Source organism: Misgurnus anguillicaudatus, chromosome 3 (assembly GCF_027580225.2).
Source record: "Misgurnus anguillicaudatus chromosome 3, ASM2758022v2, whole genome shotgun sequence".
In the NCBI taxonomy this organism is placed as follows: domain Eukaryota; kingdom Metazoa; phylum Chordata; class Actinopteri; order Cypriniformes; family Cobitidae; genus Misgurnus; species Misgurnus anguillicaudatus.
Genome location: NC_073339.2, coordinates 32,168,412 through 32,194,138, shown reverse-complemented (window position 1 = coordinate 32,194,138; position 25,727 = coordinate 32,168,412). Strand labels below are relative to the sequence as shown.

The following is a 25,727-nucleotide window of genomic DNA, read 5'->3' as shown; positions in this document are numbered from 1 at the left end:
GATGTCACTGGCCACCATTGCTATTTACAATCTTTTTGGTTTATCTGAATTCATAATTTTCTTCCTTTCTATTTATTTTTCCTAAACCAGTCTTGGTCTGTTGCATACTCAGTGCTCTTTTTCAATTTAACCAGCTGCAGGACAGAGAGTCAACAGTGAGCTTGTTGGTGGGAGCTAAGTATGGGGTGAGTCAGGTGATCAATCACAAACTGAGCATTATGACCATACTAACAGAATTCAGCTGCGTTACCAGAGTAGAACTGTTTCCGGAATCTGAAAGAGTTAGTCTGGTCAAGATCTACCTGCAAGATATCAAGGTATCCATATACAGTACACCTGAGCATGTAAAGATCTACAAAATGTGCACTTTATAAAATACTCCTGTTTTTTATGTCTTTCTACCACTTTGTCAGCCATTAACCTTGTTGTTGGAATCGGTAGCAGCTAAAGATCTATTGTGTCTGGTTGCTGGATACTGCAAACTTCTTGTGGACCCCCAGATCTGTGTTTTTCCATGGCCAGCTAATTCAAAGAACCACCGCATATCAGCAGAAGAAGGTATGCAACAGTTTTCTTACTGTGCTTAAAAATAACAAACTACAGAAAAAATTAACAAAACAAACTGCTGAAGTAAGGTCAGTAGCTGGTCTCCAATGCAACTATGATCAACTGATCTAATGTGACTAAGAAATGTACAGTAGAAAGTTTTTACCATGCCCACCATCATTGCTAATCCGTTTTGATCTGCTTCTGCCTGTATTTATAGGTTATGTGTCACATTGTGGCAGTGACTCTGAAGACTCAGATACAGACATGGATGCTCTCCTTGCTCATGTTGCTAGTACCAAAAACAACAAAACAATAGTTAAGCCCAGTGATGATCTAGATGGAGAAACTGAAAAACAAAGTCTGATGGAAAAAGAAGAGGCGGAGAGGGACAGAGAGAAAGAAGAGGAAGAGATGGAGAAAAACTGTGAAAGGAAGAAAGAAACCAGCCCTGAATTTATAACTGCTAATAATGAAGAGAGGGTAGAAACAGATGATGAAAGAGTGGGAGCAGACAATGATGACAAAGAGCAAGAGAACAAGCCTAAAGATCCGCAGTGTGTCGTTATTGTAGATGACCCAACATCTGAAGCATCTGATTCATTCCAGACTGAGTCACTTTTCATGACCAGCATCTCCAGTGACTCTATAGATGCTCTAGAGGAGGATGACCTCATGACATACTACTCTGCCACTTACCCGTGGCATTTACCAGTGAAAGAGTCTTTTTGCAATGTAGACCACTATACTCCATCATTGTCTCCAGTGCAACTGCAGAGCAAAGACAGTCATCCCCTAAGTGACATGTTCTCTGCAGATTCAAATTGTGAGTCTGAGGTTGACCAAATCTTTGCTTTTGCTGCACTCTCAAATATTGCTGAATGTCTCCCCAGCCCACCTGAAGCAAGTGAAGATGAGGACTGTGAGGATCTAGGAATAGAGAAAGAAAGGCACAAAAAGGGGTCACCTGAAAATCAACTGAAAAGCACAGTTCCCTCTTCTGGAGAATATGTGTTCTCATTTGAGAATGGCGACACTAGACACTACTACAATATTTGCTCCAATGTTACCCCTGACAGTGCCCGCATTCCACGACCTCTCTCTCCTTCAGGTTCTAAGGAAGGACATGGTTCTAAGGAAGGAAAGATGGATCTGCAAAAAGTGGAAGTTAAAGTGATGGAAACAGTGCCGATTTTTCTCCCCCCACCAGGGTTTGGAGACAGCAGTTCAGACGAAGAGTTCTTTGATGCTCAGGAAAAATTCATATCCCCTGAAGATCTCTCTTCAACTGCCATAACAAAAGGTATGACATAGATTAAAAACTTTATAAAACATTCTCAAATTATTTCTAAGAAATGTTGTAAAAGTACAGCAATGCGCTGTATGAATAGGAATAGTATTTATACAGATTATACTGGTATACCCATTATTGTTTTTTTTATTTACTGGCATTTTATTTTACAGAAGATTCTACTCCAGGCACCAGGACACGCACACGAAGGTTAAATCAGACTGGAATATGTGTCAGTGAACAAGATGCAGATGATTTAGAAAAGAAAGAAAAGAAGGAAGAAATGCAGGAAAAAGTGGCTATTCAAGATCATTTGTCAAGGTTCCAAAAAAGGTCCAAGAAGCGCCGCTCATTCATGGAAACAAATTATACATCCCTAGTATCTTTTCCAGAAGAGGAACAATTAGGCAACAGCGTCCCAAGTTATGGTTCTATATCTCTCAAGCCCGACACTGGCCGGATGGCATGTTTTGATGGTAGTTGCTTAGATCAAAGTCTGTGTCCAACAGTCTTATCCCTGACGCATTCTGAAGGAGAACCAGCACAATTAGAATCCAAACCTATCCACCCATTTAAACCCAGTGGGTCAGGACTCACCACGGATACACAAGCAGGGTCACATTCAAACAAGGCATATCAGCGGAAACAGCAACTTATAGAGATGGAACCAGACTCAATGGAGTGCAAATCAGTCACTGAGCTAATGTCTACTGTATCACCAACTATAGTAGCAGTACGTTCACCCATGGGGCTTCGGGACAAAGGTAGTAGCAGCAACCATGGAAATGATTATCAAGATGGGGGTGCAGAAGGAGGTTTGGCTGAGACACTGTTTGGAGGTCACTTTGATACATCTAGAGAAACAAGTGACAACAGTGGATCATCTAAAGACCAGGCATACAAACAAATGGAATCTTTATTCCAGCGCAGAACAGTGCCCCTCAAGAGCAGCTCATTGCCAAGACTGGGCCAAAAAACCCAACTTAGTTTGCCCTGTGTCCATATCCCAAGTATATCATATACCACAAGCCCAAATATAGACAGGGATATGAACAACGATACTTTAGTACTAGAATTTGGGCTGGGAAAAGACACAGTAGAGCCATCAGAGAGGGCCAGGAGTCACAGCGTGTCTTCAACATCCGATAATGATGCACATTACCCACCCAAGCACTTATTTTCGAAGAAAGAATCAGAATCTGACAAAAATGACAGTTCTTGTGACCCATGCATTCAAGAACTGTCTTCTGGTATTTTATCTTTTGAACCAGCCCAAAACTTCTTTCTTACACCTTGTTCATCTGGAATCCTTGGGCGACTCTCTGCCTCAACACTACGGGGAAAGATCCAGAACCTCCCTCTCTACCTATCACGTTCTCAGGAAATGCTAAGTGGTAATTCCACTGCAAGTAATGTTAAATCTGTAAGAAGGCTTTCAGAATCACAACTGAAAACAAATGAAGTTGAAGTGGCAAAAGAGGCAACTGAGGATATAACTTCGAATGAAGGAGTTGCTGATGTAAAAGAGGTAAAAGTGGTTACTATAGTACCTGAAGAGGTCACTGAGATTATTGAAGAGGTAGGAGAGGTCAGCCACATAAATCCCCAACTATGTGGACAGCAGAAAAGTGAAACTAATCCCAAAGAGTTTTCTGGAATAACCTTGTGTCCTAGGGTCCAACTCTCTCCCATAGATTCTTTCCAAGTCAGCCCTTCGTCTGTAGTGGTAACCACACAAAACTTAAATGTACCCTGGAAGGTGGTAACATCTAATGAAGTTAGTGGATTTCAAAAACATAGCTGCTCTCCTTTAAGCACAACTCCCCTTAACTTTATATCCAGCTGTGGGGTTTTCACAAACTGCAGGGCAAAACCTACCACAGGCCAGCCACAGTCTTTGTCCAGCCCATATCAGCAGGAGAAACCAGATGTAAGCTGTAGCTCACTACTGGCTGTGGGGTGTGAGACAGTAATGGACGATGCCCAGACACCACTCGAGGCCTGCCAAACAGTATATACAAACTGTTTCAGTGGAGTCCTAGAGAGCGCTACCTTTGATGATGAACTTACAGTCTATGAATTTTCCCACAGAACAAACCACGGTGAAGCAGAGGAGGCACTGCTAGTGTCTATTCCTCCTTCTTCTCTCTCAGCATCCCCTGCATCTTTCTCACCATCATCTCCATTGCCTTCATTTCCTCATGTTGTACTGCCACCTTCTTCATCTACAGAGCTCGGTCTCCTTCTGTCCCCTCTTGATACCACTGACTGTTTTCTGTCGGACACTCACGAAGATGCAGTCACTGCCCTGCTGACACGTCGGTATCCTCTACCACCAAGGGGATTTCTTTCTTTGCAGATGGATGTGGACACACTCTTAAATATCCTTGTTAGTTCTATGAAGAATCAAGAGGGGGTCCAAGAGCACCACAGGGATACCTGTGTGGCTCATTTTTCAACAAACAAAAGTCGACTGCATGTGGAAGCTCGGGGTCTATTGGCTGGGTGTCAGCATGTGGTGAGGGTTGGGCAGACACCAGAGGAGACACTTCAATCACTTTCAGAAAGCTTTCGTTCACTGGTGCAGCTGACCAGTGTGTGTTTGTGCTTCTCCAGCTGCCAGCGATGCAGGGAGCGTCATGCCCAAGCGCTTACAGGACTAGCAGATGTTACAAAAACGTATCAGGACTTCGCTCGTGCGGCAGAACTAGTGGGATGTGCTGCTGAAAGGAACACTTGTCATGAGCTCAGTATTAAACTCCTTGCTCGCCAATGCACTGCACTGACAACCTCAGTTTTCTGCCTCACCCAGCTTTTTCGCACTCTTACTGCCCTTTGACCTCTGAACTGTTACATTTTGTAGCATTTCCTAAACCAAAAGCTACAAGCTATTTGACAGAATAGCTCTCTGTTTAAACGCGAAAAGTGGTTCGAATAGACATGTTAAGATAAATAAATATTGCGGCAGTTGATATTGTCCAAATGCACTGGCATACAAATAGTAAGCATGCACTAAAACATACATTTGCACACATACAAAAACTTAAAACCTGCCTCTGATTTTTTTTAAATGCATTGAGCTACAACATTTAGAAACACAACTTTGTACTAATAAGCTGGATTTATTTGTATGTTAATTATGAGGATTTACAATTGAATGTAACCGCTATTGTCTTTTTACTATGGTTATCTGTTATTTGTTCTGCATCATATAGGGAAAGCATAGACAAGGACTTTAAATACTCTACGCTCTCTCTCATGTTTTCTCTTTCTTGACCGCTTTCTCACTTTTATTCTCACCTGTGTTATGGTATATGGTATATGGTATATATATATAAAGTATTTTTTCTTCCGCCAGGCCTAATTCCTATTGGAGAAAGATTTTAAAGAGTCTGTAGTAATAAACAATAAGCTGGGTTATAAGTAATTTAGTAATCAGTCAATTTACTAGAGAAAAGACTAAACCAAAACTTATGGCTGATTGATTGAATGACTGAGTGAATGCAGCTTCACTCAAAATACATTCCATTGACTTTTGCATGTGGATGAGTACAGTATATAATTGCAGGTTAATTTGGTGTCATTATTTTGCCAAAGTCATTATTTTTTTCTGCTTTTTCCATTTTTAAAGGTGCCATTTTTCGTTATCCCATTTTTCAAACTTTAGTTAGTGTGTAATGTTGCTGTTATAGAACAAGGAAGACATCAGCCAGTGAAAGGACAGTGAAAACAGTGGTAATAGATTTAAAGGTGCAGTGTGTAATTTTTAGAAGGATCTCTTGAAAGAAATGCAAAATAATACACCAAACTATATTATCAGTGGTGTATAAAGACCTTTTATAATGAACCATTATGTTTTTATTACCTTAGAATGAGACGTTTTTATCTACGTACACCGAGGGTCCCCTTACATAAAAGTCTCCATTTTGTGCCACCATCTTTCTACAGAAGCCCTTAACGGACAAACCTTTTTACTAAGTTGTCTCCGACAATAAAATGTTTGTCCGGTGGTGGCTATTGTAGCTTCTTTATGCGTTTCAAAAACGAGGGTTGGGCAGTGGACTGAGCCATTGGTTGCAATTCGCAACCTCACCACTAGATGCCGCTAAAATTTACACACTGCACCTTTAAGTGAATTGTGTGAAAAATACTTAAGCGCATGTTATTTTGCGCACCGTAAACACTATCAGTGCTTCGAAGACACAGGAAAAAACAGAGCTTTAAGTATTTAATAATTTGGTACTAATTGTCATGGATCACAAGATGTTATAAGCCATAACATCAAAGGTCTTTTTCAAGGTAGAGTAAAGGGATCGTTATAGTCGTGCGTAGGTCCTACAGCGTAGCCGCGACGGCGTAGATTCCGCATCGGTTTTCGTTTATACTTTTGCGTCATCCTCCGCGTCGACGTGCAAACACACGCGCAAACCGCTGGTAGGCAGTATCCACGCGTGTAACCAGTAGCAGCGCGACCGTCAGAGAAGAAGAAGCTTGGCAAGTTAACCCACAAACAAAGAAGAAACAGCAACTTGTTGTGTATGATTTGAAAAGACCAGCAATGATGGAAGTAAATAAACAGTGATTTTTGTTGCAGTTTGAGTTAAATCACTCCTCAACGTGGCTCATCTTTGTTTTCACCGTCGCAAACGGAAATACCTATGACGCAGTTTTTTTACCTGACAGGAGGGGTTCTGGTGGACCAATCACAGCGCTTGCGGTCCGCGTAGAACTGACGCGCTGTTAAAATTTTTGCGAGGTGCACGTCAGGCTACGCAGAGCTACGCACAGGCTACGGATAGGGCGTAGAACTTACGCACGACTATAAATCGGGCTTAACGTCATGTATGTGCGTGAGAGAGGGAGAGAAATGGGTGCTTTCACACTGGCTATAGACGGTTTAAACATAAACAAATTATTTCGACAGCAGTTTAGCTTAGCAGAGCCGTTTGAGCCAAAGCTGACGACTGACGTATTCCTGTGGGTGGAGTTTTAGTCAAAAACTCTTATATTGACATCATTCAACCGGGAAGTAGAGGGCTGTAGTCCAAACCGGCCGTTCTCTGTAGTGCTTGAAAAGCGAATTCTGTTAAAGGAAATATATCGCTTGGTATTGAACTTTTTGCATTATAACTTTGCAGGTATTACTTATGCTCTAACAGAATTAAACAGTAACTGTTTGAAAAATTAGATCACAAAAAATGTGACCTTTAAATTGTTTAAAATGCCTATTTGCAAGAACCATTTACAAATGATAAACTTTCACTATTTAAATTAAATGTGCAAATTTATCCGCAGATCATGATCGTATGCGTGCTGAACCAATTAACCACTAATGTTGTCACATGTTGTCGTTACGCAGCATTGTAGCGCAGTTCTGTTAGTCTCTTTCCTTCAGTTTTAGCAAAAATCTTAAGAAAAACTTTTATGGTGAACATTTACATACTGAACCACTCCAAGGGCATTCAGAGGTGTGAAAACACCCTCTGTGTATGACTGCCAGTTCTGTTAAATACTGTCAACACTGTTACTCTATCTTGGTAACAGAGTTTGACGGTAACAGAACTCACATTGAATTATTCCGACAACAGGAAGTCATGATTTTCAGCTAGCCTATATATAAGACACTTTTTATGGAAAATGTTATATTGTCATGGCATGTAACATCTTGTGATCCAAATTATTAAACTAATTAAAAATATAAACATTTGAAAAAAGCAGAAAAAATGACATTGAACACCAAATGTACCTGCAATTATAAAATCACCCATATGCATATTAAAATTTTTCACAAAACACTGCTCACAAATTCATGCAACAATTACATTATTGTAAATATATTTTAGAAACATTTAGAGTCATTCATTAGCAGTGTAAAATGTCTAAATACCAAAAAGCAGCAATGCACTCTATTCCTTTAAGGCATGCTGTAAGGCATAAACATATTGTATATCTTGGAAAAGCGGGATGCATGCCAACAGACATGAAAGCATGACTGAGAGAATGACCAGTGAGTGAAAGAATTGTTAACTTTACTTTGTAATGCAGTAATACCCACCTTATTAAAATGAACTTTAAATAACCAAAGTTTGTTTTCATAATTTGAATATACAATATTAAAAGCTACATCTTTTCCTATACAGGTATGTGCCATTATCTGTTACTTACTATTGCATTTTTTCCATATAGTGTCATGTTTTCAATTAGCGTACCTGTAAATCATACATTAAAGTAAATTAATATGCAATACAAAGACAACAACCAATTACCAACAAAATTGTAATATTATTGATATCTGGTCAATAGAAAGTCATTAAAAAACAATGCTACATATAACACAGAAACTTTTTAAGATAACTTAAAGAACTTTTTTGGCATGAATAACAACAACCAGCTTGCTATTTAATCCAAGTGTTGTTTATGCATTGTATAATATCCCAGATAGCACACATACATCTTGGAGACGTCTATTTGATGTGCATTTACATCTGCAAGATATATTTTTTAAGTGTTTGCTCGTATCAGGTCGATATCATAGACGTTTAGTAGATTTTATTGTTTATGATTTTAGAATGTATGTAAAACTGCTTTTTTAAGATGTTTATCAGATGTTTTTACACAGCAGATGTATTACAGATCTTTAGCAGACATCTTACAGACATGCTATCTGGGATACAAAATATTATAAATATTTCTAAATTGACACAGTCGTGACTGCAGTGAAAAGAAACTCTTCCTTCTGATTCTGTTTTTTTTACCTGTAAGTTAGCTATGTGTGCATTTGCAGGGCTCAGATTGCAGGGCTTAGATTTTGAATAAAAAATATGAAATTTATTTTAAAAGTGTTTACATCAATTAATTTTCTACTTTTGCAGTTAAAATCCCCTGATAATCCCCTTTGTTTTTACCCCTGATGTAGTTAGGTTTTCCAATTTTGGCAAACTCTCATTCACAGAACACCTAAAACAATTTATAACAAATATAATCAAATAAACAAATCAATTAATAAAAAAAAATCTTCCTAAATACAATACTTAGGAACCGCCCATAAACATCAAAGAAGAAGAAAAACAGCTACGTTATTTATTCATTAAAAATTGTATTATGTAAATTCCTTGCGTTTACCGCCGCGAGAGACTTTTACATTAACAGGAAACCGGAAGTCATCATCAGACGTAGGAAGTGGGAAATTCAAATTTTAAAAGATGTTTATGGAGGATGTTTCGACAGTTTTAGTTTTATAACGGGATTAGAAAGAAATGAAATCTTAACAGCGTCATTTTATATTTTATCGTAAAGTATACCCACATTTGTGTTAAATTTGTTTTTATCGTTTTAAAGCTAAACGTTGGAGAACTGCTGGTGAGTAACGTTATGTTGTTTATGTTAAACAAACTTTGTTGATTCAACGATCATGGTTTATTTTTAGCTGACGTTAGTTTGATGTTAAACTATATTTTAAGTTTTACCTTAACACAGTAATAACGCATTCATCAGTCGACAAAAATACAAGAATGTCTGTCTTTAGAAAAATACAAGCTCTTTCATCACAGTACAAAACAATTACATTGGTTTAAGTGTTGAATTATGTTCTTACATATTCTGTCATTTGAATAAAAATGAAATAAATGAACTACACCTGATCGAAACTTAGTTTTTTAATCATGTCATCAATTTCTTCATGTTGCAAACATGTGATAAGAGGCATCCAAAATAAATTCGTCACTGTTTAAAATAATAAACATACATGTGCTCTGTGCTAATGAATTTGTGCTGTTTTTGAGGCAGGTCTGAAAGATTTCAGTATGCCTGCGGACAACACCTCTGAACTTCTCAAGCACTATGAGGTTTATGAAACCATTGGTTCAGGTAATGTCTCCTGATTGTGTTTTGTGGCTTTATTGCTTCAGAGATTATGTGTTTGTGAGTAAGTTTATAAAATGATCAGTCTTCACTAAATCTGATTACATTTCAAGTCTTTTCATGTAAGTTTATTTTTAACACACAGGTGGGTTTGCCAAGGTAAAACTTGGTAGACATTTACTGACAGGAGAAAAAGTGGCCATCAAAATAATGGAAAAGAAAGATCTAGGGGTAAGGTGACTTTAGTCATGCTTTACCAAAAATACTTGATAAGAAAATGTTTTGTTGCCTTAATGAAAGTCATTTTTTAATTGTAAGTGTGTGTTATCTATTCCTAGGATGACCTGCCTCGAGTTAAGATAGAAATTGAGGCTATGAAGAACCTCAGTCATCAACACGTGTGTCGTCTTTATCACGTCATTGAGACATCAAGCAAGATCTACATGGTGCTTGAGGTATGTTTTACTCCAACTGTGACTCTAGAGTTCATTAAAATATTTTAGTCTTCATATGTCTCTTTCGTTACTTTTCCTAGTACTGTCCTGGTGGAGAACTGTTCGATTACATCATTGCCAAAGATCGGTTATCAGAGGAGGAGACTCGGGTGTTTTTCCGTCAGATCGTCTCTGCGTTGGCCTACGTTCATAGCCAAGGCTACGCCCACAGGGACCTCAAACCAGTTAGTCCATCAGAACAGCTCATTTTAAATAGTTTTTTGTATACTGATGTCTCACATTTAACCGTGTTTGGTTATTTAAAGCAATAACTATTTTTACTGATCTTAGGAAAACCTGCTTATTGATGAAGATCATAACCTGAAACTCATTGACTTTGGCCTCTGTGCCAAACCCAAGGTGTGTATCTATCTGGTTTGTCTACTGCGTACATTTACATTACTGTTATGCATTTTATAGTCACTTTATCAAAAGTTACTTGGTATACATTGTATCAGTTTGACATTCACTGGGAATCAAACCTATGATTGTAAATCGATTTTTGTTTTCTTTATAAAATTAAATCTCTAGATGGGTGATTCTCACGAAAACTTGGTTTTAAAAATGTCAAGCATGAAAATGTAAAAAATGCTTAAATTAACTTTTTTTCCCACCAGACATTGAAAAACAAAGTCTGGAGTAAATGGGAACATTAATTTAAAAACTTTTACTTATCATTTAACACTTTTTGTAACATAATTTAAAAAATTAGTCCTAAAAAATCTCATTACCGCAACAGTCAGAAAACATCAACACTGACATATTTTCAAAATGACATGACAAACCTGAAAGAACATAATTTGGAGATTCTGCACATGCATTTAAAATCACAGTATTATGCTTCTATTAATTAAATTAACATTTAATAAGCATCTGTTGCGGTAATGATAATCAAAATGTCGTGTAAGCATTCTGACAAGACAAAATTTCAAATTAACTGTAAAAAAATGATCTTACCGGGTAGCCATCTTGAAGTAACTGGTCCATGTGCTTGGTCACTCAAAATCAAACTTTATTAAAATTCTGTATGTGTGCTTAAACTGTTCTCAAAAAGTGTTGCGGAGGATGAGAACATCAGGCATGGACACATAATTTTCCTAATTTTTCTTCGTTGTTATTATACATGAATATTCAGTAAATATTTTTTCTGTCATCTAAAGTAGTCTAGCAAAACATCCATTTATTTTTTTTTCTTAATATTTTTGTGTTAATTTGATTAAATTACAACATAACGCATGTTCAAACACAGCCGGACACATTGTGGTAATGAGAATTTCAGCAGAAAATTAGGTAAAATTTCCAATTATAAATTCTTATGTTGAAATCACACATTGTGCAAGGTAGAAGACAGTATTCTGATGCTTTTTAATGTTACTATATAACACATTTTAAAGCTAAAATCATTAGTGCCGTGGTGTTTCAATGGTTTCGTGAGAATCACCCAGATATTGACATCTGGGTTTGTGAGACACTGTGAAAGTTAATGTTTCTTTGTTTTAGGGTGGCATGGGTTATGAACTGTTGACCTGCTGTGGCAGTCCAGCATACGCAGCTCCTGAGCTCATTCAGGGCAAGGCGTACATTGGTTCTGAGGTCAGTGTGCAGCGTGTTTGCTACTTGCCATATTTTAGTCCAGTTTAGTTTATTTGACATGAATAAGTAAATAAGCTTTATGTGACTGTGTGTGTTTTAGGCTGATGTGTGGAGTATGGGTGTGTTGCTTTATGCTCTGCTGTGTGGCTTTCTGCCATTTGATGATGACAATTGTATGGTCCTCTACAGAAAAATCACAGTAAGTTTGTGTTTCATGTGAGTGTTATGACACTACCACTTCATCTGTTACTGTTTTGTTATTTGTTCAGCTGTGATAAGAAATAATTTATTCATTTCCATCCATATCTAAATCTATCTCAGCTGTGTTGGGTATAGCAGTTTAATCTGATTTACATGTCTGTTTGACCTTTGTGATGAATTGCAACTGTGCAATTTGTTTCAAACAGCTAAAAAATTAGCTGTGTGATTTAAAAATATTTGCTTGTATTTTGACAGAGAGGAACCTACAGTCACCCACACTGGCTTTCACCCGGAAGCATTCTGCTTATGAACCAGATGATGCAGGTACTGTGTGTGATCGGTGTCTTTTATATTTGTTTTTGTGGAGGCAACGCTGTTTCATTGCCGTTCATTCACTTCACCTGCAGGTGGACCCAAAGAGGCGTTTGACAGTGAAACAGTTGCTTGATCATCCCTGGGTTTTGAAGGGTTACAGCACACCAGTGGAGTGGCACAGTAAACATCCTGTAAGATGAGCTCTTACACTTTTGTTAACTTTTGCAGTTACATTTGCTTGCAAAATCCTTTTTGTCAGCTCCATTCAAACCACAACAGCACTGCCTTTTTTAATGTTATCTTATTGAGTAATGCTCATTTCTGACTCTTCCCATTTATTACATTAAATTTGCCTTATTGATATAAAAACTAAAGGAAGCATTCTTTAAACATATCTTATTGTATTTCATAAACCAACTAGTAGCAATGTTTGAACCCATCTTAACGTTCGAATAATTTCTTCTCTTTTTAGTTGGGTCATATTGATGATGACTGTATCACTGAAATGGCAGTGGCTTTCAAACAATCCAGGCAACGCACAATCAAAATTGTATCAGAGGTAGAGAAACCAAACCCATTTTTCTTACATCATATTCTTATTGCAGGTGAAGCTCTAATTTTGGGTGGTTGTATTTTTTTGTTTCTTATGTATTCTTAAATACTTGTAAGTAGATAGTGTAGTAATGATCTGTAGGTATTCAAATATAAAAATTCTCATAATTTACTTGTGCTCTCATACTATCCCAGATGTACAGTACCACAGACCTGCAAAAGTCTAGGCCACCACCACCCGTTTTGTTTTTAAGCAAAGTTTTAATGTCATTCATTTTTATTTTTCACTCTTTTTATCAAGATACAAACTGAAAATACAGGAAGTATGTAAAAAAAAAATTAAATGTCTTTTTCAGGCATCAGTCAGTATTTAGTGTGAGCTCTCTTGGCATAAAAACACATCTTTAGCTTTTTTAAGGAGACTGAAGTCCTTCGATTAGAATTAGAAATTAGGATTTAATTTCATTTATGTTTAAGTGATCCTGCAGCTCCCTGCTATTGCTCAAGTGGAAGTTTACATTAAATACTTGACACTTCAGCTTATACTTTTATACTGTTTTTAATACTATATACATATATTTCCTGCATTTTCTGATGATATTCTAATAAAAAGACTGAGTAATAATTATATATGATCACTCTACCATTGCAAAAACAACCAATCTAATGGTGACCTAAAACTTTTGCACAGTATTGTATATTACTTCTTAAAGAAAGAAAGTCATAAGTCTTGGATGGCATGAGTATGAGTACATTATAAGATCATTTTTATGTTTGGGTAAAATATTTATTTTAAACACCTTTTTTTAAATGTATTAATTATGACCACTAGATGTCAGTAGACACCAGTCTATCAGCCATAGCCACTTCTATGCGTTTGTGACTTACTGTTTTAAGCCTTTATTGTAAGTGTGTCACACAAATGTGTGTTTCTCCAGTGGAAGTATGACCACATGACAGCGACTTATCTTTTACTGCTGGCTAAAAAGCGCCAAGGTCGCCCTGTGCGTCTGAGGGCCGAGCGCCCTGTGCTTGACTCCACCTACTCTCCTTTACAAGACATACAAGTGAGTCTCCCTTATTCACAAATTAAGCATCACAAGAGTTAATTAAAGCATGCTGTGGTTTCATAAACGCAATGTTCAGTTCACATTTATTACAAAAAACAACATGATGTGCTAACATGGTACTGTGTTGGTATAGATTTATACCATATTCAGATACTAAGCATATTTAAAAAAAAATTCTGCTAGCACTGGTACTTATTTTACATTCCTGTGTGTGTGTGTGTGTGTGTGTGTGTGTGTGTGTGTGTGTGTGTGTGTGTGTGTGTGTTAGCTGAAGAAGAGTCTACGCTTCAGTGAGGATGATGATGGTGTTCACCCAGTGGTGCTGGGCTCTGTGGTCTTCCCCCTTGATTGCTGCGATGACGAGAACTCCTGGACCCCTCTCACACCCAAGAACACACACACCACAAACACTCCACGCATGGTTAGCCACCCTGTTCTCTTTATTTGTCTGCCCTTTCTTTCAGTCCTGTGCTGCTTATATCCCACAAATCTCTCTCTTTTTACATTTAACCACACTCATTTCCGTTTACTCTCACTTGCTTTTTTTTACTTTTATTGTGACATAGGGAACACAGTCACTCTAAATTGATCTAGGTTTACGAGTTTTATTGATGCAATGTTGGTAGAGATGGATTGTGTATGGAGTTTCCACAAACATACTGTACCTGGGAATTATTTAAGTGACTATTTCATAGATAATATTTCTAAAAAAAAAGTGTTTCTGTAGCTCAGCTAGCGAAGAATTGTGTTTTGCTGCGCAAAAGATCATGGGTTTGATTTTCAGGGATCACATTACAAGGAACATAAGTCGCTAAAGGGGACATATCATGAAAATCTGACTTTTTCCATGTTTAAGTTGTATAATTGGGTCATCGGTGCTTCTATCAATTTAGAAAATGTGAAAAAGATCAACCCAGTAACTTAGTTTTGGTAAACCATTCTCTTCAAGCATGTGAAACAATAGGTCATTCAGATTTTACTCCCCTTGTGATGTCAGAAGGGGATCTTGTTATAATAATACCGCCCTTAATCTGCACTATCCAACCACGGTACTGCCATTTAGTGCCGAGAGAAAAAATTATTGACAGCACAATTGAGTTACAACAAACCACCAGTATGGTGATCACTGTTGGCATTTCATCTGTCATTTGCATTTTTAAGGACACACCCAAAAAAGGCAAATTTTTGCTTACACCTACAAAGTGGCAATTTTAACATTCTATATAAATTATCTATGGGGTATTTTGAGCTAAAACTTCACATACATACTCTGGGGACACTAAAGATTTTTATTACTTCTTAAAAACATATTGTGAAATGTCCTCTTTAAAGCATCTGACAAATTCTTAAATGTAGAAATTGTGCAATCTGTATAAATTATTTTTAAAAAATCATTGATTCAATAATCATGAAGTATCAAAGTTAAAAAGTGTGGGAACCCTGTATGAAGTTCATGAACTTGCAACCTTAATTGTTAGAGAACGTTGTGAGACTGTTATAAATTGTTTTGGGATCTATTTTTCAGATTCTCACCTCTGAAACATCAGAGAATAGGTGGTATGACTTGGGTCAGTCCCCCATTATAGAGCGAGGCAAGCCCTGCCCACAGAAGCCAGAGAGACGTGAAAGGACCAGAGAAAATAAAGAAAATCTGTCTGTAAACAGCTCAGATAGAGATGTTTTTGCTCTGCCTGCTCCCCGAACTCCAATGAGCAGCAGAAAGGCCACCCGATCCAACAGAACTGTTGCGACAACACCCAACAACAACATTATAAACACAAGCAGTGACACAAACCGAGGTAAGCTTTATAGCGAATAAAATTAAACACCACAGCACGACAAGTGTACGATCTGTGCACTTTTGTTATCTTCGAAAAAGCATTTTTTGTTAAAAGGGTGATTGTTTGTTTATCTATCCAAAGAGCACTATCAAGTGTCAATGTCATGTGTAAATTGAGGCTTTAAAGGGATAGTTTACCCAAAAGTTCGAAACCTGTATGAGTTTCTTTTTTCTGATGAACACAAAAGAAGATATTTTGATAAATAATAGTAAGCACACAGCTGATTGTAACCATTGACTTTCATAGTAGGAAAAAAAATACGATGGAATTCAATGGGTACCAACAACTGTGTGCTTACCTCATTTATCATTTATCCTTATATATACCTCCTTCCTTATTTATCTTCTTCATCATTTATCACAGTACTTCCATAATATTTAAGCACAGTTTATGCTGCATGTTTACATTTACATGTATTCATTTGGCAGAAGCTTTGCTTTGTCTAAGTAGCCAACAATAAGCATAGTCAATTAAGCTGTTTTCGAGTATGAATACAGTTAAAAGACGGTTTCATTGGACGCACACGCATTGTTACGTTTAACTGTACGTTCACACCGCCGCAGACTTGAGCTTCCAGAGAAGCTCAGGCTGCCCGGTCAAGGACGCTTATCAAAAAGTACGGGGAAGCTTGTTGACGCTTTGGCCGCTTTGAAGTCTGTTTTCTCAGAACTAGTGTTTTGGTAGGAATGAAAGTTTACTTCGTATGTTTCTCCGGAATCAGCCAGCGAAGAACGTCTGGGCTATATTTTGATTGGTTGCTTCATAGCTCATTACCATAAAGTTGGTCTCCTTTCAACTTTCTGATTGACGCTCTTGTCGCTCAAAACACGACGCAGATGGATTTGAAGCTGAGTGAAGCAAGCTTCCATTCTAAATGAATGATTTTCGGTTACTTTGGAAACTGCGGCGGTCTGCGCTTACAGTAAGCACCTGGACGGAACTTAACTTCTGGTCTCTGTTTGTTTAATGGTCTGGCTAGTGGCTAAATTGAACTCTGGGACAAGTTCCTCATCGAAAATAACAAATGTTTTGGTTTCCTGAAGATGAGGGGAGATGACCGCTGTGTGATGAGCGTTTTGACAGCCAATCTAACATTGTATACATTATATAGTACACATTTTACACAATAACGTAGCTCAGTGTAGTTTTTGATCTGCTTTGATTTTAACCCTATTAGACCGTGAGTTTTGGCGCCGACACATTTTTCCAAGCTCTAGAAGAAGTAGAAGTGAAGTGTATGAAAATGGCTTGAGCACTGGGGTAAAAAAGCCACCTAAATGAAAACGTGTATATCAGTAACACTAAAATGACTTGTATGTATGTACTACAGTATAGTTTTCAAGTCTTAAAGGAATCAGGATCAATTAATCATAAAATGGCCCTGATATGTCACTGGACATTAAGAAATCATTTTCATTTCAAATACTTATAACACAGTGGTCTGGCCAGGATATTGCCATTTATAAAGTGGAGTTGCAGCCCTCAACTGATGTTTATGTTGTAATTTTGTGTATGGGCCACCAGTTGTGTGATTGCAGTACCAGTTTTAGCCACAAGTTTTGTGATTGCAATACCGGTTTTGGCCACATCCGCGCCGCTAGAGGGCGCCATATCAAATCAATAACAATGATGTAGATTAATGATGCTCTGAAGCAGCGTGGACTGATGGGATTTGTTGTCTTTAACTCAAACGATGATGCCCATCAATCAGACGGGAACGAAAAATCATGTTACACGTGAGGTAAAGTAATCAAGTTTTATAAATGTTGTGTTTGATGACATCGTTTTTTTTTTCGTTATGTAAGGTTTCATGTAATGTTCAAAACGCAATTGCTAGTCATCGATGTTACAGTATTAGTCCAATACGATGGTTTGTTATCACAGCACAGAATTAAAAAAATACCATAAAAAAGCGAGTGGCCCGACAGACGCTATTACTTCCGCATTTGTCCACGACACTGTTGTCGTGGTTTTTATGTCAGTAAAGGCAGTAACAAAGGGTAACGTAGATATTAACGTCATTTACCGGCGACTGCACTGCCCCGTGTCACTGTTTAGGGCAGCAATTTTCTCATAAGGTAGTTGAAAACATTATAGATATTGTTAGTAATCAGCTAGACAAAATATATAACACCGGACTAGTAGTTTTTGGATATTTTACTGCAAATATCTTACAAATTGTACCTTTAAGTGTTAGATTCTTTCTATCAATAGTTTTGTTGATTATTTCTAAATGAAAACAGTAACATTTATTTCTGTTTAAAAAAAAACTATTTAAAGATACAAATTGTAGAATCCGCCGCTAGATGGCGCACAATCAAAACGATATCATTGACGTAGATTAATGATGCTCTGAAGCAGCTTGGAATGATGGGATTTGTTGTCTTTAACTCAACCGCTGATGGCCATCAATCAGACCGGAACGAGAAATCATGACGTAAAGTAACACATGAGGTAAATTAATCAAGTTTCATAAATGTTGCGTTTGTTGACATCGTTTTATTTCATGTGATGTTTAAAACGCAATTGTTAGTCATAGATGTTACAGTATTAGTCCAATTGGATCATATGTTAACACAGCACAGAATTAAGTTTTCAGATCAACAAACTCACCATAAACCAGCGAGTAGCCCGACAGACGCATTTGTCAAGAACAATGTTGTCATGTAGTTTATACGTCAGTAAAGGCAGTAACAAAGGGTAACATGGATATTAACGTCATTGACAGGCGACTGCAAATTTTTCTTGAATTTAGTGTTTAAAGTGTAACTAAACCCTAAACCAACTTTTTTTTGTTAATGATGTGTAAGAATGATGCTTTATTAGTGCTGTTCATTGATTTTAGTAAGTTTTTTGACATTTGGATATAACGTGTTTCAATACTACAATATATGGTGTAAAAACGTCTGAGTGCTGCCCTCTTCAGGTTGAACGGTGGCTACTGCAGTTGAATTTTCCTATTGGATGGTAGGTCCAAAAATGACTCGTGACGTAAGCAGGTTCAAGCTCACCACGCCCTTGTTACGATCTCACCACACACTTAGTTCATCCCCTCTATCTTCGTTGGGATCTGCCCACTTTTCTTGCATTTTTCAAATATTGCCAGTGGGTGGAGTCAGGCTCTGACCAGGGGTTTAGTTACGCTTTAAGAAAAATTTTCAAGATTTTTTGCTTACCCCACTGGCAGATTTTTTTTGCTTGTTTTATGCAAAAAATCACTTAAATTAGATATTTTTGATCGAAACACTAGACTTATTTTCTTGGGTCGTTTTGCTCATCAAGAAAAAGCATCTTAATTTAAGAATTTTTAGATATTTTTACTGAAAACAAGTTTCTTAAAAATAATTTTTTGCAGTGTAGCGATTTTTGGATATTTTACTGCAAATATCTTACAAACTGTACCTTTAAAGTCTAAATACAAACTCACAATATTCAGTAATGATCAATGATTGTAATTTGTTGAAAGCCAGTTGTTTTCTAAAAAAAGATACCTTGCACTTGATAATAGTACATTGTGATATTGACAGTCAAAAAAAAAAGGCTATTTTTGGCTTAGGTTCTAAAAATACCTCGTCGAAAATAACAAATGTTTTGGTTTCCTAAAGACCAGGGGAGATCATGGATCACCACTATGTGAAGGGAGGTTTGGCAGCTGATCCGCAGTTAACATTATACATTAGTACACATTTTACACAGTAACGTTGGCTCAGTGTAGTTTTTAATAAACTTTAGCTATGATTTGAACTAAGGTAATTGTCATTTATTTTGCTTGTTATCAGAAAAGGTCTACTCTAAAAGGACTTTGTTGTTATTGATTCTTCGTGGAGTTTACCGAAAGTGAAGTTTTTCCACGAAAGTCGTTTTGTTTATGTTGTTACTGCTGAAACCGTCTATAGTTTGATTCACTTTGAGTGAGTGTGTGTCTGTCTTGGGAAAAGTCATTATGTCCCAACATACACTGCGGTCACATCGTTACTGTCACACAGCACCTTCTGCACTGGAACGGACAGCAGCACACTGGGGACAGAGCTTGTGTGCGTGCGTGTGTACTGTATAAGACAACTCCCGAAGCGCGTACTGACAGGTGTACGTGTCACTGTTCCCAGTGCTGCTGGCAACGTGTAGCATGTAATGACATGTGTTTGTTCCTTGTGTGTGTGTGTGTGCAGGAGCGGCCAGTGCCTCTAAAGAAATGTCCCGCAGGAGAGAGATGGACCAACAGCAGGGAGAGCTGGACATGCTGGCTTTCAGCCCTGAGAGGAGGTACAGAAAGTTTTTGAATGTTGAGAGGAGGAAGATTATGGGACACACTAGCGTGAAGGGTAGAAGTTGTACTCCACTATCACAAATAAGGAAATTAGTGATGGGGATGAGACCGCCTATGCCAAGTCAAGACCAAGTCTTTGAAGGGTCAAGACAGAGTCCGTTGAATTTTAAATACAGTCAAGACCGAGTCCTTTTACGAGTCGAGACTGAGTCGAGACCAAGACCATAAAAACATGTCAGTTTTCATATTGATGATGTAATATCACCCCAGTTAATAATCAACAGTTAGGCCTACAGACTAAGCTAGATTGGGAATTGTTTAGAGGAGCAGTCTTAATATTTCTAAGTTTCTACGAATAGCGTACCTGTTTATCTGTACTAAAAACTAGGTTTAAAAGTATTCTAATATTTATAAAGATAACTTCACCTTTAAAGATATGTCATAGCGTTTTACCTGAAAGATTTCCACTCACTCTCATTTGCATTTAGTTTCTGAACACTAAAACTAGTTGTTGTCATGTAAAAGTTATAGGTTTAAATTAGTTAACTGGCACACAAGTACATTCTTTATTAGCTTTTATTTTTGTAAATGGTCTTTTACGTCCTAAATGTATATTTTCAGATTACAATTAAAAACCTCAAAAGATCAAAGTAAAGATTATTCTTAATAAATTGTCATCTTTTAGGACTTCCTTTCCATGTTTAAGTGCTATAATTGGGTCCCCAGTGCTTGTGTCAACCTAGAAAATGTGAAAAAGAACAACCCAGTAACTTAATTTTGGTAAACCATTCTCTGCAAACATGTAAAAAATAGCTTATTGAAATTTGGCTCCCCCTGTGATGTCAGAAGGGGATAATACCGCTCCTTAACTCATTCACCGCCAGTTTTTGAGAAAAGTTGCCCACCTGCATTTTTGTGATTTTAACAAAATTTTCACAAAATTCCTTGCAGGAAAAATTATTTTCTATAAATATATAAACATACAAATTATATCAAATTAAAGAACACACCCTCTGCTTTCAAACAATCGGTAAACAAACAAACAAACAAAATGGGGAAAAAACTTTCATTATATATTTACTTTTTCCACTTAATTTAACCACTGAAATATGGATATTTCTCTTCAAAAATATAACATTTTGAGCAAAAAGCTTTAAAAATTGCGTTTTTGTAAAGGAATTTATGTTAGAGATCAGACTCAGAATGACTATTAAACATAAAGGCAGTTAAAATAAATCATTAAATCTTTTTAACTTCTGTTTTTGATAAATTCGGTTTGGCGCCATCTGGTGGATAAAAGTATGACACTTTCACTTTGAAATTCGGCCAGAAAGGCATATTTATTAGTTAAATATGAACTCATAAATGACGAGATAACTCGTCAATGGCGGTTAATGAGTTAATCTGCACTATCCAACCACAGCACTGCCATTTAGTGCAGAGATCAGCTCATTTGCATCTAAAAGGAAAAACCCCTATATGGTATCTCTATAGTATTTTGAGCTTAAACTTCACATACGCATTCTGGGGACACCAAAGACTTATTTGACATCTTAAGGGGACACGCCACTTTTTTGGAAAATATGCTCATTTTCAAGCTCCCCTGGAGTTAAACATTTGATTCTTACCGTTTTGGAATGCTTTCAGCTGATCACCGGGTCTGGCGGTATCACTTTTAGCATAGCTTAGCGTAATCCATTGAATCTCATTAGACCATTAGCATCGCGCTAAAAAATAACCAAAGAGTTTCGTTTTTTTTCCTATTTAAAACTTGACTCTTCTGTAATTAGATTGTGTACTAAGACCGACAGAAAATTAAAAGTTGAGATTTTCTAGGCAGATATGGCTAGGAACTATACTCTATACAAGGACTTTGCTGCTGTAACTGCAGGAGATGCAATGATATTACGCATCAGCCGAAAATAGTCCCCTCAGTATCTTTCAATAGCAGGGAACTATTTTCGGGCACTACGTAATATCATTACGCCTCCTGCAGCCATGTTACAGCAGCAAAGTCCTTCATAAGAATAAAATGTTTAACTCTAGGGGAGCTGAAAAATGAGCATATTTAAAAAAAAAAGTGGAGTGTCCCTTTAAAGTCTTGTGTAATGTCCCCTTTAACATAACTGCAACGAGATGCACTATTAAGGGGTGCTGACAATGTTATTGATTCTCTTGTGTTTTTCTAAATGGCGTTTCCCATGTGTCCAGGTCTCGATCGCTGGATCTTGCAGGTTGTCAGGTAGACAGTGGACAGAAGCGAAAGGGTGGGAAAGTATTTGGTAGTCTGGAAAGAGGCCTGGATAAAGTCATCACGATGCTCACACCCAGCAAAAAGAGAGGACCACGAGATGGGCCACGCAAAATTAAGGTTTTGGTTGTCCTGCTGTTACACACGGTTGTGTTAAAAAACTAACTTATCGGATGCATCTTTGTGTTCTTATTGGAACAACTTCAGAACTTCATTCATTATAGGTGCTTTCAGGTGTAAGAAATTGTAGATCAAAACTCAAAGAAACTGTTTTTCATGTTTTTCAGGCTCAATACAATGTGACCCTTACCAGTCACACTAATGCAGAACAAGTGCTGAATCAGATTCTCAGCATCTTACCGGAGAAGAATGTGGACTTCATTCAGAAAGGGTATGTTAAATGATGCCTTATATTCGGCCAGCACTATATGTATTACCCATAGCAATGTGTTATATATTTAAGGTATTGCAATGTTTGATCTTTCTGGTAGCTATACTCTGAAGTGCCGCACGCAGTCGGACTTTGGCAAGGTGACCATGCAGTTCGAGCTGGAGGTGTGTTTGCTGCATAAGCCAGAGGTGGTCGGTATTCGTCGGCAACGGCTCAAAGGTGACGCCTGGGTATACAAACACCTGGTAGAAGACATCTTGTCCACCTCGAGCATATGATTTCACCGACAGAATGACATTGCATTACATCCTTAGTTGAAAGGGTCAAAGAGGTCTGTTTACAATGTATGATGTATTTCACTACTTATGACAATGTCCATCATTTTGCCTCGTACTAGTATTATTTGTCATGCGCTTTATCAATGCAAAAATATGTTTTGTTATTTTAATTTAAGCTAAATTCTGATGATGGAGTTGTTCTTACAGCATTATTATAAAATACCCGTTACCTTTGTTTGTTTTCTGTCTTCATCCTTTAGTGTCTGTCATGTTTTTATTTGTTTTAAGCTCCTAATCTGTTACTCTGTTTGTCAGTTTTGTTCATGTTCAGTTTGTAATATTAATGGCTCTTTGAATTTTAGAAAATAAATATTTTTAACAGCTTTTCTCGATGTGTCATTAACACATGTCTTGTTTGATAAACATCAATAAGAAAGCTTTTCCAACAGATCCAATTTTCCAAATTAACTTCCCATAGCAACCTAACAACACCATTTTTAATACAGTTTGAATAGTGGATTTTACTAAAACGAATAAATAGGGCTGTCACAATGATTAAATTATTGTCTTATCGCGATTGTTTGACCTCATCGCAATGATTTCAGATCACCGCAATGATTGCACATCTCTCTAAAAAACACAAGGGGGAGCTGCAGCGCCTGTATTAACGAAATAGGATCAGATGGTGCTCCTTAACTGACATGTGTAATGCAATACATTGCAAAGCCATTCAATACAGTGTAAAAAAACTGCATTTAAAGAAATGCTGCTAAACTTTAATAAGTAGTATGAACTGCCAGGTAAAACATACATTTCCAAAACAGCAATTCCAAATTTAGGGAAGTGAAGGATGCTATTCTTACAGATCTGTAAGGACTTGATTTTTTTTGCAGCCACTACAGACATGTGGTCCAGTACTAGTATGACCTTAGAAGGATTGGCTACTATTTAAGGCCTGTTATGGTATGATTTTTTTTTCAGACACTTTATTGTGTTTATTTCTTATAATTAATTTTAAATTTTTAAAAGATATATTTATTAAATAATTACTTTTAAATATGTTTTATGTGTATTAATATTTACTGTCAGGTAAATCTTGCAGAAGATTTAATTAAAATAATTACACCAATGTGTGGAAATTATTTCATAAACAAAAAAAAAAAATATGAGAATTAAATGTCAAAGCAATAAAACAGACAATTAATCATCTTAATCGCCACAATTTATTAGACAACTGAAGGGGCCATGGCATGAAAATCTGACGTTTTCCATGTTTAAGTGCTATGATTGGGTCCCCAGTGCTTCTATCAACCTAGAAAATGTGAAAAAGATCCACCCACTAACTTAGTTTTGGTAAAGTTTCTCTACAAGCACATGAAAAATAGGTTGTTAAAATTTGGCCCTACTTATGATGTCATAAGGAGCTCTTATTATAATAATACCACCCCTTAATCTGCCCTATCCAACCACAGCACTGTCATTTAGTGCAGAGAAAAGCACAATTGAGTTTTATTTGCAACAAACCACCATCATTGTGATCAGTGTTTGAATTTCATCAGCTCATTTGCATTTTAAAGGACACACCTAAAACGCCACATTTCTGCACACACCTACAAAGTGGCAATTTTAACATGCTATAATAAATTATTTATATGGAATTTTGAGCTAAAATTTCACATTTGTGCTCTGGGGACACCAAAGATTTATTTGACATCTTGAAAAAGTCTTTAACTGGCCCCTTTAACTGTCAGACAAATTTCAAAATCTTGACAGCCCTACCAATAAATGATATGGATAAATTATATAAAGCTACATAATGGTAAAGTTTACCCAAAAATTAAAAATACAATAAACAGTAATAATATTAGAATTAATGTCTTAAAAATAATTATCTGTATAATAACAATTTGATGATGGTCCACGACAAAAATTCCTGTTAAGCCCCTCCCACCACTTCACGCTATGTGTAGGTCTGTGAAACCAGTGTCACATGCTGTTTAGATCATGTATTATCTTGCTTTAACCGTTCTATTGTGATTGAAGTGGGATCAACCTGTGTGTCAGTCCTACTGTGCGTATCAGCATAACAATAGCCATTAGTGTGACAGATATGAGTGCTTACATAGTTAACATCGGATGAAGTGTGTGTGCTGGTTGGATATTAATAGGAGGGTAAGGTGGTAATATGGGTGTGAACTCACCCCCCACCCATGATAATGACTCCTGCTGTGCATTTAAGAGAGGTGGGGGGGCAAGGGCCAGCTGCGGGAACAGACGCTAGCTGTCATCTCTCTCTCACATCTCCTTAAAACGTCTCCTCTACTTTCAGTTTTTCCACAAGCCCTTTCACATGTCTTTCTTTATTTTGTTCACTTGCTTTCCCAATGATCTTATGGACTGTACGAATAGGTTATTTGTCAGTCAGTTGGCTGTAAAAGACCAACTGAACAAGCATAAGGTGGTTTGTTGGACTTAAGCTGGTCTCTCATCTCAGGGTTCCCACGGGTCCTTGAAAGTTTGTGAATCTGGGGTGAAAAATGTAAGGCCCTGGGAAGTTTTTGAAAATATACATACACATGCTAAAATGTTTGCTTTAAAAGCTTATATATTCTGTATTTGAATGTTGATTCATACCAAAATGCTTTTTGGCATAGTTGTGTTTGACACATGAAAACGTCTCGAGTTACATATTTAACTATTGTTCCCTGAGAAGGGAACGAGACCCTGCGTCTCCCTTGCCATACTTCCTGCATCCCTGTAACACCGTCTTCGGCAAT

General features: G+C 37.2%; 2 protein-coding genes across 2 annotated transcripts in view; both read left to right on the top strand.

Moving 5' to 3' along the window:
* Positions 1 to 5,091, top strand: part of frmpd1a (FERM and PDZ domain containing 1a) — a 64,590-nt gene extending 59,499 nt beyond the window's left edge. Inside the window, exons 14-17 of the mRNA XM_055205497.2 lie at positions 135 to 317; positions 414 to 558; positions 767 to 1,849; positions 2,011 to 5,091. Coding sequence (XP_055061472.2) covers positions 135 to 317; positions 414 to 558; positions 767 to 1,849; positions 2,011 to 4,676 — 4,077 coding nt within the window. The 3' untranslated portion in view covers positions 4,677 to 5,091. The remainder of the gene's footprint in view (positions 1 to 134; positions 318 to 413; positions 559 to 766; positions 1,850 to 2,010) is intronic.
* A 3,889-nt stretch (positions 5,092 to 8,980) lies between these two features.
* melk (maternal embryonic leucine zipper kinase) lies at positions 8,981 to 23,334 on the top strand. The gene is made up of 18 exons (XM_055205496.2): positions 8,981 to 9,196; positions 9,623 to 9,703; positions 9,843 to 9,928; positions 10,036 to 10,152; positions 10,233 to 10,376; positions 10,483 to 10,551; positions 11,692 to 11,784; positions 11,885 to 11,983; positions 12,241 to 12,309; positions 12,393 to 12,491; positions 12,773 to 12,859; positions 13,791 to 13,919; positions 14,191 to 14,343; positions 15,448 to 15,721; positions 19,933 to 20,026; positions 22,242 to 22,401; positions 22,569 to 22,672; positions 22,773 to 23,334. The coding sequence occupies exons 2-18, from the start codon at positions 9,640 to 9,642 to the stop codon at positions 22,948 to 22,950; spliced, it is 2,019 nt and encodes a 672-aa protein (XP_055061471.2). The 5' UTR covers positions 8,981 to 9,196; positions 9,623 to 9,639; the 3' UTR covers positions 22,951 to 23,334.
* The last annotated feature ends 2,393 nt before the right edge of the window (positions 23,335 to 25,727 follow it).

Excerpts from the sequence above, each read along its gene's own strand:
- melk (XM_055205496.2), top strand. The coding sequence starts at position 9,640 with ATGCCTGCGGACAACACCTCTGAACTTCTCAAGCACTATGAGGTTTAT. Across the intron at positions 9,929-10,035 it reads TGGAAAAGAAAGATCTAGGG|GATGACCTGCCTCGAGTTAA; the intron begins GTAAGGTGACTT and ends ATCTATTCCTAG. Across the intron at positions 22,402-22,568 it reads ATGGGCCACGCAAAATTAAG|GCTCAATACAATGTGACCCT; the intron begins GTTTTGGTTGTC and ends CATGTTTTTCAG.